General features: G+C 43.7%; 1 protein-coding gene across 3 annotated transcripts in view; it reads left to right on the top strand.

Annotated features, from left to right (window-relative positions):
- The window catches only part of PPP1R1C (protein phosphatase 1 regulatory inhibitor subunit 1C), a 75,176-nt gene that overhangs the window by 52,891 nt on the left and 4,143 nt on the right, over nucleotides 1–18,142 (top strand). For all 3 annotated transcript variants that reach the window (XM_068247002.1, XM_068247000.1, XM_068247001.1), the window contains exons 3-5: nucleotides 4,841–4,878; nucleotides 8,185–8,239; nucleotides 13,756–13,911. In XM_068247002.1, coding sequence (XP_068103103.1) covers nucleotides 4,841–4,878; nucleotides 8,185–8,239; nucleotides 13,756–13,911 — 249 coding nt within the window. The remainder of the gene's footprint in view (nucleotides 1–4,840; nucleotides 4,879–8,184; nucleotides 8,240–13,755; nucleotides 13,912–18,142) is intronic.

Here is an 18,142-nt window from a genome sequence, read left to right as displayed (position 1 = left end):
GGCGGTCGTGGCAGGTTCGTAGTAGGACACAAGCTTGCCCAAATCAGTCCCCAGCAACACAGGGACTGGGAGATCCTTCACAACCCCAACAACCCTTTCTTGGGCTCCTACTCCCCAGTCGAGCTTCACTCTCGCGTGGGCTATGTGTAAAAGGGTGCCCTCTACTCCAGTAAGGGCAAGGGATCGGCTGGAGCTGATGCTCTCCTTTGGCACAAGGTGTTAGTGAACTAACGTGATGTCAGCTCCGGTGTCTCGGAATCTGGTGACAACTTTGCCGTTCACTCTAACAGGCTGCTGCTGGTCGGTTCAGTCGCGGATTTCCTTTCCGCGGGCAAACAGAACAAAATCTGATGATCCAGGCTGTGGTTCGCTGGCGGGTTGCCTCTGCTGTGTGTGGGGTACTGGTGATACAGGTGCTGCAGGTGCTGGTGGTGTCTGTCTCCGCTCTGGACAGTCGAATTTCATGTGTCCGGGCTGGCGGCAGTAGTGACAGGTGACCTCTCCAGGGGCTGCAGGCCTGGGTGCAGCAGCTGCGCTGGGTGGCCTCTGTGGCTGACGGCTCACAGGGGCAGGAGAGTCTGCCGGGGTATTGGGCTGACCTCCTCTCCAGCTGGATGGGACAGTTCTGCGTGTATCAGACACCCAGATAGTTGTAAAGGTTTCAGCGAGGTCTGCAGCGACAGTTGCTGACGCAGGCTTGCGCTCTAGCACAAACTGTAGTACATCAGCAGGGCAAATGTTCAGAAATTGTTCCAGGACTATCAAGTCCTCCAGGACACCATAAGACCCTTTGGTGAGGCCTAGAGTCCACTGGCGGAGTGTGGTGAGCAAGCTGCTGACCACATCTCGGTACGAATCAGAAGACTTTTTCTGCCAGGCCCTGAACTTTTTGCGATAGGCTTCTGGCGTCAGCTGGTATTTAGTAATGATAGCGTCTTTTATAGCAGCATAATCATTATCCTTTTCCACAGGTAACTCTGCAAAAGCATCAAGCGCTTTGTAGCGCAGCAAAGGTGTCAGATGTCTGGCCCACTGGTCTTGGGACAGACGATACTGACGGCACGCTTTTTCAAAAGATCGCAAAAACAAGTCAATGTCTGTGTCTTTTTTCAATATTAGCAAATTTAAATTTTGCACTTACGGGTGATGCAGCTCCTTCAGCAGAGAGGCTGGGCGGAGAACTCCGGCTGGCCTGTTGAACTTTTGCCATGTTTAGCTCATGCTGTCGTTGGTGCTCCCGTTCTCGCTCATCGGCATCCCTCTCCGCGTGGAGTTCTGCAGCAGCAGCCTTGCGTTCTGCAGATTGGCGTTCCTCTCGCTTTTGCTTCACCATGTACTACAGGTACTTGTCCAGGTCAGTCTCCATCAGCTGTCGTAATGCCTGCTGCATTAGCGGATCAGTACAAACGGACAGTCCAGTACTGGTCGGTTCCAGGCGAGTACTTTTAGAAACTCTGGGATTGGGGTCCACACTGACAGCCTCTTGCGTAACTGTTGCCGCATTGCCCGCAGGTTGCTCAACCTCCGTACGCCTAGGATCTTCAGCCTCTGGCTCCCCTTGACTTGAGTCAGGTGGGTCGGCGTCTACCTCAGCAAACACATCCAGTTCCCGCGGTTGCTGGGCATCCCATTGAAACAAGTCCGTTACCAGGTCCTGGTGTTTCTTGCGGCCGACATCAATGCCTCTCGCTTGGCAAAAAGTTTGCAGGTCTGCCACGCACATTTGCTTGTAGTTCCCGGACATTTTCATGCCAAATAAAATAAAACTTTTGGGGAGGGGTACTGGCTACACAGTCTCTCTGTATATATAAAAAATATATTGCCTTCCAGCTACACCAACGAATTAGTTCATTTCTTGATAGCGCTAGTGCTATCTTAGATACTTTCAGCACAACACAGGTCCCAACCGCTGCCAAACACACAGGAGCCCTAGTGGTCAGACCGCAAATTGCCTTCCAATCGGTTTCAGCACACCAATCATGCAAGCTGTGGTCGCACTCGGTGTACGGAAATCGACGGAACTTGGGCAGCAGCCCGACCAGAAGGAAGCCTGTGAGGTACGGTAATTACAACATTACACACACTATTTCAGGGTATAACTGCCACCACCTCTGTTTTCTGAGACAGAGGAGCTCACTAACTGGTTATTTCTTGACCTGCAAATAAAAACGGTTAACACACTCTATTCTGTCCGGCTAATAACAACAATAGTAGCGTATCTTCAGAAGTCTGAGTTCAGTTCCTGTGTATGCTGAATAATAGGGTAGCGGAACAGTGAATGACTTTGATAAAGTCTTTTACTCACGGGCAATATAAATAATTAATATATCCAGACAATTATTAAAATCAACAATTATTAAAACAGTAATAGCCAGTATGAAAAATAAAAGCAAGGGAGAAAAATACTTAGTTTCTGGAAAGATGTCCTTTTTGTGGGAAGAATAATAAAGTCCTTGGTAAACTCCTTTGTTTCAGATCAAACTTCAGAGTTCAGCAAGATGGCCGCCAACCATGTGTCCTCTGGCTGGCAGCAGACCGTTCTCATATAGATGGAATGTGGAGGACTAAATTGCCCGGGCAGCTCATTCACTTTTAATGGAGCTGAGTTCAGAGACGAGCTTCCAGAGTCGGCCCCTGGGCCGGATTATGGTAATCACATCTGGGCAGGGGCTTTCACCAGCCCCATAACCATGACATGTTCCCTAGGCCGACCTACGCGGCCGGCACACAAATAATAATTACATATTATCGATCCCCAGAACCTACCCATTAATATGATACCTTGGATGCGGGTGTTAGGGCGTATGGTTACCGAGGGGCCCATAACTCCCTAACTGAATGAGGTATGATTATGATTTGTATACCGAGACGTTGGTCCAATTTCAACGGATCCGAATACACTCCTCCCACCTCTGGGTGATACTCGGTTTTCCTTTAATAAGCAGAAATCATAATTTACATGCTTCATAATTTTAACTCCTGGAGACAGTTTGTCTGGTGAGCAGGAGGAAGCCCCATTTGCTAGTCAATTCACATTGAGGTGTGAGCTCAGCTGTGGGCTCATCCTGTCTTCCCCAAAGGCAGGACACTGGCCTTGTGGTTCTTAATTAGCATCTGAGTGAGATCAGCTTGGTCAAACTGAGTTTTACACCTCTGGCTAAATTAGCAAGTCATAGGGCCAGTTTCCATGAAAAGACTCTGCTAACTATCTCCTATGAAGACAGCAGAGACACCCCAGGCTGGACTGCCTGTTATCCACAGACATGAGATTCTGATTTGGCAGCGCAACGACAATCGAGGCAGGAAACCGATTGCGGTTGCGTTTTCGTTTCTCACGTCTGTTCCGTGACAGGGTGTACGGTCAGGAAGGAGACATAAGGGGAGGACCCTGCCCAAAGGCTTACAATCTAGAGGAAGAGGTCGGGAACAATTGACCATTACTGGTTAAGAGTGTGGTATCTAACCTTAAGACTGATGTTTATAGATAAATGGTATCTTATGCATCCTAGAATTTTATGTGCTATAGCTGCTGCTGCTTGGCATTGAAATCCAATATTTCCAAATCTTTATACAAGTTGGATTTCCACAACCGTATGCCATTTATTTTTTATGGTGCTTTGCCGTTGGCACATCTAAAATACATGACCTTACATTTATCAACATTACATTTCATCTGCTACATGCCTGGCCATTTAGCCTTGATGTCAATAATATTCTGTAGTACGTCACTATCCTGTGAATTGTCTATAACTACGTAATTTTGTATCTGCAAAGATAGCAATATCACGTTGTATTACATCCTCTAGGTCATTCATAAATAAGTACTTTGATCGCCTACTATAATCACTCCAAGGCCAGAAACCCACTAGGAGTGATTTCTAATCACTAATGATTTGAAAAAGCTCTTGCTAATGCAATGCTATGGGGGATTTTTAAAAAATCAAATCCCTCAAGTGGGATCACACCCATAGCATTACATTAGCAAGAGCTTTCACATCACAAATTGCTCAGAAAATCACTCCTAGTGGGTTTCTGGCCTAAATGTTGAATGATTTGCAGCTCCATTCACTTGAATGGAAGCTCAGCTCACAAGCAGCAAATGTTCGCCACTTTTTCAAAGTAGCAATAATAAAAAAAAAAAAAGTCTGAAAACGGAGAACTCCATTGGCTTCAGTGGAACAAACTGGAATACATGGTATTTTTTTTTTTACTAAGCAAAGGTGAAACAAATCTATACAGAATTACCTATGCTGGTTGTGCAGTTTGGCTAAATCAAAGCTTACACCAGGGATGTCAAACTCTGATACAAAGTGGCCCAAAACTGGGAGCAAGTCATTGACCAACCTAAATGTCTTGTGGCCACCTCCCACACTTATAAAAGTTCCCTGGTGTCTAATAGCCCTTCTCCTTCCCCTCAACAGTTCCCTGGCGTCTAGTGACCTCCCTCCCCTATACAGTTCCCTAGTATCTAGTGCTTTCATCTTCCCTACCCCATCTGGCTTCCCTGGTGCACTAGTGCTTAAACCCTTATATAGCTATACTGGAGGTCTCCAGTGGGCCAAACATAATGCAAAATGGGAAAACTAAATGTGGGCCAAATCTGATGGCATGGCGGGCCAGATTTGGCCCGTGTGCCGGATCTTGACATGTATGTTTTAGACTGTATTGGATAAAATCTCCTTTGGCTAATAAGACTGTATTCAGCGTGTGTATTTATCTGTGTGCCTTTAATTCAGGATTGTGTGTTTATATCAGCTACCCTTCACTAGTGTATAGATTATAAAGTTTGTAAATATCAATGTAGCATACCTTTCATGTCAATATTTTTTCTGTCACCTAGAAATAAATGATAATAGGACAACCAGCACACATGAAGAGGTAAGTGGACAGCCATTACATGGAATATCTCTCTTCCTATTCATATATTTATTATGATCATTATAAAGCAAATCATTTTCAAATTGCTCAGAAATGAAGGAAACACGTAGAATCTGCATTTCAGACTGTGTACTCAGATATCCGTTTATCTAGGCCGAGACCAGTTCTAGACTTTTTGCTGCCTGAAGCAAACTTGTGAGGATGTGCCCCCACCCACTGATTTGAAATGATCGCGCGGCACTCAACAATTTACTCTGCTTCATTTAATGTTCTCACATGACATGCTGCAGCTTGAAGGATACCCGAACTGAAATGTGACATAATGAGATAGACATGTGTATGTACAGTGCCTAGCACACAAATAACTACAGTAGGCTGTGTTCCTTTTTTTCTTTCTCTGCCTGAAAGAGTTAAATATAAAGTATGCAAGTGGCTGACTCAGTCCTGACTCAGACAGGAAGTGACTACAGTGTGACCCTCACTGATAAGAAATTCCAACTATAAAACACTTTCCTAGCAGAAAATGGCTTCTGAGAGCAAGAAAGAGGTAAAAAAGGGGAATTTCTTATCAGTGAGGGTCACACTGTAGTCACTTCCTGTCTGAGTCAGGACTAAGTCAGCCACTTACATACCTGATATTTTTACTCTTTCCGGCAGAGAAAGAAAAAAAGGAACACAGCATAGTTATTTGTGTGCTAGGCACTGTACATACACATGTCTATCTCATTATGTCACATTTCAGTTCGGGTATCCTTTAAAGGACTTACGAGCTGAAATATAAAAAAAAAAAAAAAGTTAATTACCTTAGTGCACTGTTAGACCTCTGTGTAGACGATCAGTGCCTCCCTTGTACTTTCCAGACCCCCTGTTATCTTAATCCTCTTATCATTATATGGTCCCGACCCAGCCCAGGGTCGCCTTATCTCTGTGTACTATAATCGCCGCTTTAAAATCCCTCTGCCTGCTTAGTTCAAATAGACGTGGCTGCGTAGGATAACAGCCCTGCCAGCAGCTCATCGTCACTCCGTACACTGAGTCATAAGTCATGTGGGCGTCACCACATGACCTCCCACATGACTGACTTCACTTCAAGCCAGCCGTGCCCCCTCAGCATAGAACAGAAGCGCTGAGAGAGGAAGAAGGTAACCTAGTAACAGCATTTGTTTACAGGAGATTTGCAGTGTAAGTAATTGAATTCAAAATCATTTAGAACTGATGGGGGACACTTTTATTATCATGTAAAATAGCGTGGCAACATTTATTTTTTTTTACATTTTTTTTTTCATAAAAAAATGTTGCCACGCTATTTTACATGATGATAAAAGTGTCCCCCATCAGTTATAAATGATTTTGAATTCAATTACTTACACTGCAAATCTCCTGTAAACAAATGCTGTTACTAGGTTACCTTCTTCCTCTCTCAGCGCTTCTGTTCTATGCTGAGGGGGCACGGCTGGCTTGAAGTGAAGTCAGTCATGTGGGAGGTCATGTGGTGACGCCCACATGACTTATGACTGTACGGAGTGCCGATGAGCTGCTGGCAGGTCTGTTATCCTACGCAGCCACGTCTATTTGAACTAAGCAGGCAGAGGGATTTTAAAGCGGCGATTATAGTACACAGAGATAAGGCGACCCTGGGCTGGGTCGGGACCATATAATGATAAGAGGATTAAGATAACAGGGGGTCTGGAAAGTACAAGGGAGGCACTGATCGTCTACACAGAGGTCTAACAGTGCACTAAGGTAATTAATTTTTTTTTTTTCATTTCAGCTCGTAAGTCCTTTAACACAACACACTGGCTGGCTGTGAGTCTGTGACAAACAAACTGCTCACCCTCAGCCACTCTATTCCTCCTCAGGAAGGTACACACAGTACAAAAATGCTGCCCATGAAATCTTTGCATCTGATGCAAATATTTCACCTTGCTTCATGAGAGAACCGGCTCTGATCCAGGCCAGTGAGAAGGGTACTTTGGACTCCCTATCAGTTCACTATCCAAAGTGATAAGCTGGCCATATATTACTCTACACAGTACAGTATGGCCAGATCGACTATTAGATAGATGCATGCACCTCTGATCAAAGCTGATCAGAGAGGTATCTATTGCCTGCCCACACACTGCACAGCGTCCTAGTGCCACTGCCTGATAAGAGTATAATTGTTTCCCTCCCCCCTTGGCCATGCTTAGTGTTAAAAGCTCACCTCTCTGCCAGCGTGGCTCGCGGCTCCCCCCTCCTCCCGTGTTCGACATCACCACAAGCCCTTGTACCACGTGACTCTCACTCAGTGCTTGTAGAGACGTCACAACATGCACCTGTGTCACATGGAACAGGTGCTCGTGGTGACAGGGAAGGAGGCCAGGAGTAGGCTGGTGGATAGGCCTTTCAAACTGCACTCAGGCACGGGGGGACACTAATATACTTGGTGGGACACTGGCAGGGGGGTCCATCGGTCGTTGTGATTTAAAATGCGATTACCACCATGCAGCTGATCGAGCCCTTGTAACAGAGATTTTCCAACACTTCTGATTGATCCCCCTGAAAACCAATCGGAAGATTGATCGGGAGGCCATATTGTGGTACCAATTCTCTTTCAATTAGATACAATTATGGAATTAGAATGTCACAGAACATTTATATAGTGCTTTTCTCCTGGTGGACTCAAATCATCAGAGCTGCAGCCACCAAGGTGTGCTCTATAAGCAGTAGCAGTGTTAGGGAGCCTTGCCCAAGGTCTCCTCACTAAATAGGTGCTGGCTTACTGAACAGGAAGAGCCGAAATTTGAAACCTGGTCTCCTGTGTCAGGGGCAGATCCCCTAACCAGTACACTATTCAGGCACTGAATGGCCCACAATATCAAGTAGATTGAAATGCTTACATTTCATACTTTTCCTTGGATTACAAATCAGAATGAACAGATCCCTGCCTCGTTAGTTTATGTTCACGTGTTAAAATCACCTGAAAAAATCCATCACAGTTTTGGAACATGAAATAAGGCCAGTATTTCAGTTCAGACTGTTTTAGGCCTCTTGCACACTGCACGCGATTCCGATTCAGATTCCGCTTTTTAATCAGTTTTTACATCCGATTCAGATTCCGATTTGCAGTTTGCTCCCTGCACACTGCAAATCGGAATCTGAATCAGATGTAAAAACTGATTAAAAAGCGGAATCTGAATCGGAATCGCGTGCAGTGTGCAAGAGGCCTTAGATCATTTGCGGTTGATAATCCTGTAATGCATATTTTTGTAACTGTAGAAAATAACGTAACATATGTAACCATATTTTTATCTTTATAAAACATAGAATGTTTCTCCCAAGCAGAGGAAGCAGAGTGTCTATTCCGCCCCTTCCATGAAAGGTACTGTCCAGGTACTGTTCAGTGTTCTAACCTATTAATTCCTATTTGTATCTTAACAAAATATGCTTTTGTACTGTTCTGATATCTTGTGACTGTTGCTTTCTTACTTTAACATTTATTAATAGTCAGGGTAGATTCCAGCGAACTTATGTGAAAATCAGAGACATAGCAATAGAGGATACAGATGTGTCTGCACTAGACCCCTGGACCAGATTTCCCACTTGGAGTACTCTTCCAGCAGCCCCAATAGCTAGCTTCTTTATTAGCTCTGTAATTGTAACAATCACCTCTCTGTATGCTTTGAATATTAGTGATTAGGATGGGACCGGTCCTATAAATGGCAAAAAGCATGTCAGACCATTCTGAAAAACCAAAGCATCAGCAGGGGTCCCCTATGCTTGGTCAGTAATTTTGGCATGGCAATCGGAAGGCATTTAATCTGCTCAGTGGTTATTTTGGTGCCCTAACAAACATAGTAACCAATCGGCTACTAGATAGGAATTAATAGTTGTAGCTGATTGCCTATCACTAGCAGTCAATTTGGGCACTTGGATTAGGAGGTTAATGTTAGGTTCTTACAGGGGAAATGGAGGGGGGGGGGGGGGGTGTTCAGTCCAGGGCAGGTTTGTACTTTCCATTGGCCAAGCACCGCTGCCACCAACTGCCACCCCCTCCTTCCACCCAACAGTATTCTGTCTAATACCCTGACTAGTGATCACTGGTTTGCAGAAGGAGTACTACTACTGGATTCTATAAACAGATATTTCAGTCTGTTTTAGCGATGTGTGTATGTGTGTATGTTTTCTTTCAGCTGACAAATGATTGTATTTCCTGCCAGAGCAGTGAATCCCTCAATAGTGAAGTAGCAGAGCAGCGTTCATCTCCCTCTCTGCTCTGCTGTAATCAAACACCTGTTGCTCAGCTATCAAAAGGCATCAGTAAGCTGATAAAAAAATATACACTTTTAATTGCCCTCCATATGAGGCTGAAGTACTGCATAGGTTCTTTTCAGCAAGATGCTCCTTTCCTGTTTTCATCTCTCTTTTTTTTTTACCTATTAACATGGTATGTTCCATTACAGTCTGGTAGTCAAATCTACTGTTAATGACCTGATAGCACTGGAGTTTAGCAAGGCTATTAAGTTTCGAAGAAAAAAAAAAAGGATTAACTCATGCCTATTGAAATGCTGCTCTTATTGCTATGCCTTTACAAAACTGACCTTAAATTTGTGAAAGTGTTAATTTAAAATAAAGATGTTTTGATTCAGGATCAACCATTTATTGGCTAATTTAAAAGAAAATAAGTACGTTTTCAGGAGTAATCTATTACTGATACTTTTTTTTTGTACTGATGGCTAACATGGAAAAATATTCTGCTGATACCTTTAAAGTGAGCCAGCAAATCTTTCAAAAAAGTGAGCCAGCAAGGGGTCTTGCTTAAGCATAGAGGGTGCTACCATAAGTTTTTTAGGGGGGAAAATGTGTCTCTTTCTGTTTAAGATTTTTGAGGTGGTGGTGGGGGGGTGGGGGGTGGGGGGAGCAATGGAGGGCTGACAGTGACTGACAGCTGGAGTTCTAAAGTGGAGCCGAGAGCCCGATGAATGTGTTCTGTTCAGGAAAACTTCTTACCACATGAGGAGTTCTGCTTTCTATAATACTGGCACTAATCACTAAAGCTTGCATGTCCTGGAATCATTCAGGAGATAGCAGATGCAGCAGAGCAAGCTGTGACTGTCTCATCGCATACCAGGAAGTAAGGAAGTTGCACAGAGCTCTGGAATTCAGGCTGTGTGTACAGCAAAGCAGGGTGCTTCGAAACCAGAAGAGATGATTTACTTTGAAATGTGACCTGTTATTATTATATCTCCTGAGTCCTGCCGCCCTTTTTGCTTATTCAGCATCGAAGGCCGTGGCCTTTGCGGCCTTTCTAGAAATACGGCCCTGGGTTAGACATTTGGTGGTGGGGGGTCGTTTTAGGCTTTTGGAGGGGTCAGGGTTAGGAATCAAGTTGGGGGTTTCTTTTTGAGCACTTTATCGATGCTTCTGCCTTCACAGTCGAACTTCCGCTTGTGAAGACAGAAGTGTCGGGAAGATGGAGTGAGGCAGGGAGTGCATCAGCTAGAGGCAGCAACATATGCATGCTAACCCCTTCTGCCATACACCATGCCCTCCTACATGCATTTTTACAAACTGTTCCCCCTTGTCCCTAAGTGTAAAAGTCATTCCATAGGAGGCCAGGAACACATGACATAAAGCCTCCCCCTTAAATCTTAAACCTGCTTTTATTGACACAGATATTTCTTTTCTTATAAAAGATGCAAAAGTACACCTTAGTATTTTCCTTTCAAGACACTAAATGATGTGTAATATTAATCAGCTCCTTAACATTTTATAACTAATTGCTGATTTGCGTCCGTGTTTTTGTGCTAAGTGATTTTTGAAACATAAGCACTGTTTTAATAGTTGCTGACTATGGCATGTAAAATAATTTTTTATTTAAGTTTGATTGCACTTGCACTACTTCTATTTGATTACAGGTTAATATTCTAGAAATTCTACTGCAAGAAGTACAGAGGTGTAAAGTTACTGACTTCATTATGATTAGAAACACATATCTTCCCACTTTCCTAATTCTACAGTATATTTTAGATCTTGCTTTTGTGGCTGGTTAGTATACTGGTTAAGGTCACCACCTCTGACATAGGAGACCAGGGTTAAAAGCCAGTTCAGTTTAGGAGTCCTTGGGCAAGACTCCCTAACACTGCAGGAAAAAAAACACATATATCCAGGCACAATCGCCTCTAGTTAGGACATTAAATAAGTTATTAAGGAAAGGGAGGTGCTGAAGGGGGTGTGGCCAGAAAACAGCAAAAATCTATTAACCCTTCACACTCTCGCATGCAAATGTTCAAACAAATGCATTCACAGATTCACTCATCCAGGCACAACTGTTATCCCTACAGCTAAGTTAAAAGTTGGGGTCTTAGTTCACAGAAGAAGAAAAATTCTTATGCTTAGTCACCTGCAGGGTGGCTTACTGAGTGTGCCCTTAGTGGCTGCAGTTCTGAAGCACTTTGATCCCGACAGGAGAAAAGCACTATAATACAAGTGCTTTTATAATACATTAATACATATTAGTAATACAATGTATTTATAATACAATATAATACATTAACATTATTTAAAAACTTTGTTCACATGACAGAAGAAACTAAACTGATGTAGTAGAAGTAGCACTACAGTGATTGGCAGTATATTGAATGGGGGGTAGATAATATACCCACTCTGGGTCTTTAATATGCAGATTCAGTGTGCTCTGGCAGAGTTAGGCATTTATGCTGCAGAGAAAGGAAAGGGGATAAGCCGCCACTGCTGTTACTTGCTTTATTCCAATACGTGTTAACAGGTTTGTCACAAGATGCATAAAACATATGCTATTGCAGAAGTAAACATACCGGTACAAGGTGGTTATCGGTAATGGTGGGGGCCGGGCACTGAAGCCTGACAGCCGTTTGCACAACAAGACAAACTCCGTAGAAGCGCAGTTGTGCGCAAAATGGCTGCCAGGCTTTAATGCCCGGTACCAGCAGTTTTTAGTGTTGGGTCCCTGGATGCCAGTAATTCCCGGATGCCAGATGGGGATTACCACATACTAATGCGGTAATCCCCAAAGGCCTGTTTTTGGTGGTGTGGTGCGGCCCCCGCTAATCAGTAGCACAGCCAGGCAACTGGTGTGTTTAAAGGGGCACTATAGCAAAATGTAGGCTTTTGGGATTTCCCTAGTAACATGTTTCTATTACAAAGAGCAACCTATATTACATAGTGCTGTTGTTTACAAAAGTCATCTGGATAAAAAGCCCCTTTCTCCTAATGCAAGTTCAGTCAGCAGCAAGTACTGTGATATGGAATGTCTCAGGTAAATAAACCTAACATCTTTCACAGCATTAGGAGAACAGGGCTTTGGGCTCACAGAGAGGCCAGAGATAGCTGTTATCACACAGCCTAACTGAGCACTAACAGCCCACAGAGTACATCATTTCCCTTGCCTTAGGGCCCATTCACACTTGAAATAGGCAAAACGGTAGTGCTGATCGTGATCGTCGGGAATCGCATGCTAATCACGGTAAAATCACTGGATACTCTCCTGATTCCCGACTATCACGATCAGCGCTTGTTTAAGCACTGTACCACGATTGCCCGAGTACACATTTTGCGTTTGTCGTTAATTGTGAAACACCCGCGATCAGCAGCAATCATGGCAGTGAAATCGCTGTCATAGGGTTATAATTGCGCTAGCACTTTAAAAAGCACTAGCGCTTCGGTGATTAGCGGGAATTGCCCGCTAATCGCCGTGGTGTAAATGGACCCTCATTAGGCACTTAGCAACGTGAGGATCTGTATGTGAGATATAAATCCTTTCCAGGTGAGCTTTGTAAACAACAGCACTATGTAATATATGCTGCTCTTGCTAATAGCTAATATATAAACATGCAACTAGGGAAATCCCAGTAGTCTAAATTTTTGCTGTAGTTCCCCTTTAAAAGGAGACAAATATGGCAGCCTTCATATCCCTCCCACTTCAGTTGTCCTTTAACCATATAAAGAAACATAATCCAAAAAGCTGGAAATTTCTGTTTGGCCCCCAAAAAAAGCACATTTAAAAAGTCCAGATAATTTATATAAACTGCACAAATCAAAGTACAAAAGACTCCTTATGCAAGCCATGGGGTTGAAATATTGACTTCCCCCCAAAAATCTCACTTTCTGGCAAAAATGCTTCACAACACATGACTGCACCTATACTAAGGGTGACATTTTTTGGTGCTGTGCGATCATTCCAAATCCGGGGGGGGGGGGGGGGGGGGGTTGCGGGAGACAGCCTCACAAGTTTGCCTCAGGCAGCAAAAAGTCTAGAACCCGCTCTGTGCTCAAAAAACCACTACGGTGATCAGAGCTTTCCTGTATCAGAAGCTTTCATATATTTCCACGGATTTCCTACTGGCACATTTAAACACTAAATTCTAATCTGAAATTAAAGAGTCTACTTAAAACAAACAACCTATTTATCTTGAATGACAGACTTGTAGTTACATAATTTCTAGGTTTCCAGCTGTACACTGTGCACAATGCAGGCTCATGACATGCTCCCCTGTACAGAAGAGCACTGTACAGACACTATGTCACTATCATGTCCCTCTCCCAAGTTCACATCATTTGTAATCTTAGCTGATCTGAGTGTTTTTTGTTTGTATTTTTATTGAATGCATTGCACTATTTATGGTCATTCAGAGAAGAGTGGAGTCTAGCTGTTATTGCCTTCCCTTTTCCTTTCTGGACAGAGTTCTGCCTTTAGCCCCATCTGCTGCTGAATACCCTGACCTGTACAATACCCAATGGGCACAGAATTGCTATGTATTCATTTGTTTTCATAATTTGCTTGCTTGTTGTATTTTATCGTATTATTTGCTATGGCTTACTTTTGTTTGAATTTGCTTATTTGCTTTGTTGCATGTGCAGGCAGCAATGAGCAGACAAAACCTTTAATTTCTAATGATGATAGACACCAGTCCACCAGCATGTCTAATGAGCAAACTGTGACAGAGAGTACCAGGCTGCTTGCAAAACCAAGACGGAAAGACACTCCCTATCATCTTGACTTGCCTCTCTTTCCAGGTAGGGTCCTTACATGGGTAGGATATATTGATGATAAACTATCGGTTTAGCAGGGGTATATGGACTAGGGGGTTGGTAGTTGCCCCTCAATGCTCATGGTGAGTTTATACCTCGTTTTCATCATGTTCCAGCACTGTTTATTAGCTCTTGAGTTTATGAGTTCTCCTGACTCTGATGTGGAGATACAGATTGGGAGCCCCTTGGCATTCACTTCTTGGTGGACACCAATGCAGGACTTATACACTTTCTCTTTACCTACCAGGTTAAACTGTTGCATTCTCTCTCCATGTCTTTGGATCTGTATATGATATTTATACATTGTCAGCCACCAAGACTTGTATTTCTAACAGTTTGAAAAACATTTATCATCTACGGTATTCACAAGAGGAAAACATGATGGAAAGTTTTATGGAGTCCTCCAAGATGCATTTTTTTTCCTGACTCAATAAATTATAGTTTTATTAGTGTACCTTTGATACTACATATATATATATATATATATATATATATATATATATATATATATATATATATATACATTATGACATTACACCAAACATGTTTGTGTCATTGGTTCATTAATTGTTTGAGATAAGTGAACTGCTTTTGACCTCAGCCGGCAGAGCTTGTTGTGCTGTAAATTCTTGGAATGCTTTGATGTCTCTCCGCTAGCAGAGGATGTAGAAACTGAAAGCAAAGTTGTTTTTGTCTCACATTGCCCCCTAGTGACAAGTGGCCATACATACACATTACAGCAGTACTAATTAGTAACAAGGAAATGTAACAAATAAGAAATAAAATATGTGCTTAAATAAATTGGCTATTAAAGCGGAATATAACCCTGCATTTCAACTTTGCTCTAAAACATTATTTACAGCATATTATATGCAACCAGCATTTTTTTTTTACTAGACCAGCATTGGAAGGGTTACACAGAGCTTTCAAGTTCCTGGAGATTTCTGCAGACGCATCCGAAGCTGATATAGATACATTTTGTTTACGTAAATGTATCTAAGTGTTGAATGTGACTCATCTCTCTCACTGAGAAGAAGTTGGAGGACAGCCAAAGAGTGTGTAACATTTATCAATAGATACATTTAAGTAAATAGAATGTATTTATCTGAACTTCTGCATATCTCTCCACGGAACTTTAAACCTCTGTGTTTAACTCTTCCAATGCTGGTCTAGTAAAAAAAAAAATGCTGGTTGCATATAATATGCTGTAAATAATGTTTTAGAGCAAAGTTGAAATGCAGGGTTATATTCCGCTTTAAAGTGTTAAACATAGCGGGAAATTACATTTCAGACAACCCCTGCACTGTCTTTAGCTTTTACCAATAAGTCTGTCTTATGACGATAGAGGGGACTATGCTTCCTGTTAGTAGCTCACTTCACTTCCTTGAATTGGACGATACAATCCATATTTCACTGTCTCTAGGTTTTATCCTGACCTGAATAGTGATGGGTGAACTTCTCACGGTGTGGTTCACTAGGCAACGGCAAACGTGCACAGAAGCATTCAAGAATGGGGGCGATAGTGACCGTGCAAATTGGTAAACACAAATTCACGTACGTGTTCAACTGGGCGAACGCAAATGCTATTGGCCATTCCAAACTAGCTGACCTTAGTTTAATGGTAATGCTGAGTATTATGAGAAAAACATTTGCTATCCACAAACACACAAATCCCAAAAGCAAACATTGTGAACTGCCATCGCTAATCTTAATTACTCCACACTTGACACTTCATGTTAGCAGCTCTGCAATACAAACCAGGCAACTGTAATAATATTTACCAATGTGAATATTTCATGGTACCTTCTCCAAAGGTTCCACCCTCTTTCCTCCATGACCTCTTACATATGAACATCAAGTGTTGCCTCCCTCACAACAAGTGCTGCCACGATTCCCCCCAAAACAAGTGTGGCTACAACAACTCTACATCAGAATCAGAATAATTTTTTCACCAAGTACAAACGGGGGGTTGTACCCAGAATTGGTTTTAGATCATACAGGTTCGGGAAGGATGAGAGGGGTTAATGTCTGAATGTCAAGAGCCGAGGCTGCCATACTATGGCACCACCAGTTGCTCTTGGCAATCATCTGTTATGAGGGGGGGGGGGGGTGCAGAGGGAGGCGAAGGTTCAGCAGCGATGACCCAGTTTTTCATAAAAACCTGCTGTGATGGCTGACACTGCTGAGGATCCCATCCCCCACATAATAAGTGCAGCCAGTATAGGACTCCTTCTCCCTCAGCAAGTGTGGCTGGCAGGACACCCCTCCCCAAATCTTCCAGCAAACTTGGCCAATACAACCCCCCTTCACCACTTAGCAAGTTAAATACCCGATAGGTACAACCTCCTTGTACTGCAGATGACCAATAATATTTATCTGCTTCTAGAACTGGTCAGGACCTCTTATTTTTGCTGCTGCCGGTAACTGTGCTTGACTCCTCTGCCCAGCTCCTTATAGTTCTGACATGTCACATGACCTGCATTAGGAGCTGCATGGTTAGTAGGCTCCTGACTGCAGTGAAGTGAAAAGGACCCCGATGACCAGCACTGAAAGCGGGTAAATATTACTCTGCTCCCTTGCTTTACTTTGCAGAGTACAATAATAGAGGGAGGAAAGTGATAGCAGCGGGTCCCGTAGCCCTGGGTTTCCTCATGCTTACCCGGGTCTGTTGTTATTCTCATGCTTGCAATGTGTTTAGCTACCCTGCTGAGAGCCAATTTCACTGTTTGTAAGTGGAATTACATTTTTAAAAATGCCATCAATGTTCAATATATAACAGAAAACAAGTAGGAGTGTGGTGGAATCTTCTTCTATTTATTTTGGTTCATTTTGCTAGGAACGCTCGGCATATTTACTAAAACACAGCAGTCATTCAGGATAGAAAATAAAAACATATTCTAGAAGGAACAGGGTGGTAATTGCAGTGTAACAATCGTTAGCGACACATTATGGTAATTATTATTATTATGCATTTCTGTAGCACTGACCCATTTTCCATGGTGTTTACAGAATTCATCAAACAATTCATGTCACTGAATGTGTCTTGGCAGTCAAATGTCCACAGTCTGGGGCTAAGCTGAGCAGTCCAACTAGCCAGAGGAAGCCTACAGCAGAACATGCAATTGCCACGCAGATAACTTCCTGGCTACAAACCTGGAACTCTAATTGCTACAGTGCTTCCCACAAGGCCAATGCCAGGGGTGTAACTAGGGGTAGCAGCACCTGTAACTCCAGGGGACCCCAGAGGAGGGGGGGGGGAGGACAAAACTACTAACCTTACCGTTCCTTGATACTCCAGAGCAGGTTTTTTGGTGGCTACACATGTTATGGGTGTGAAGATCCTGATGGCCACACTTGTTTTATAAGCCTTTTAAGATGGGCTCTCAGGCTATGAGGGTCACCAAGAAGAGGCAAAGGAAGGGTTGTGAACATTAACCACTTAAAGGAGTCATCAGGCAGTATTAAAGAAAATAAGGGCTACTTACTGGGGACTTCCTCCAGCCCCTAGCTCCCAGCACGTCCCACGGCGCAGCTCTCCCCGCAGCCGTTCGCCGCAGCTCCGTCCCGGTCCCCGGTGATGACGTCAGTGCAACCTCCAGCTCGGCCTGTACTGCGCCTGCGCGAGCGGCGCTGTCAATCACCACCACATGGGCCGGAGCGGACTGCGCAGGCACAGAACTACTGCGGCGAATGGCTGAAGGGAGAGCTGCGGCAAGGGACGTGCTGGGAGCTTGGGGCTGGAAGAAGCACTCGGTAAGTAGCACTTATTTTCTTTAATACTGCCTGATGACTCCTTTAAGTACCAGCGGTCTCTGCCCCCTTAAGGACCAGAGACCGCTGGTATAAGAAACGGCGGAAATAAAGGCGAATACCAACGAATTGCTGCACATACCGCATATCGGGATCCAGGGCCACCCACTCTGCTGTCTCCATGACGGCAGAGTTCCTGTGAGGAGCCGCTTTTATTGGCTCCTGACCCTGCCTATCAATGTAAGCCAATAGGAGCTGCTTACATTTATAGACAGGGTCAGGAGCCAATGAAATCGGCTCCTGACCCGCTCACAGGGCTCTGCCATTATAGAGACGGCAGAGCAAGTGAGCTGCAGCAGAGAGACAGCAGCGAGATCATCGGGAGCAACGAAAGCGGCGAGAATGCGCAGAGTCATTGTATTGGAATCTATGCGCTGGTAGCCAGATAGCCATCAAAACAGGGCGT

The sequence above is a fragment of the Hyperolius riggenbachi genome, chromosome 7 (assembly GCF_040937935.1).
Source record: "Hyperolius riggenbachi isolate aHypRig1 chromosome 7, aHypRig1.pri, whole genome shotgun sequence".
Lineage (NCBI taxonomy): Eukaryota > Metazoa > Chordata > Amphibia > Anura > Hyperoliidae > Hyperolius > Hyperolius riggenbachi.
This window is presented reverse-complemented; position numbering and strand designations above follow the sequence as displayed.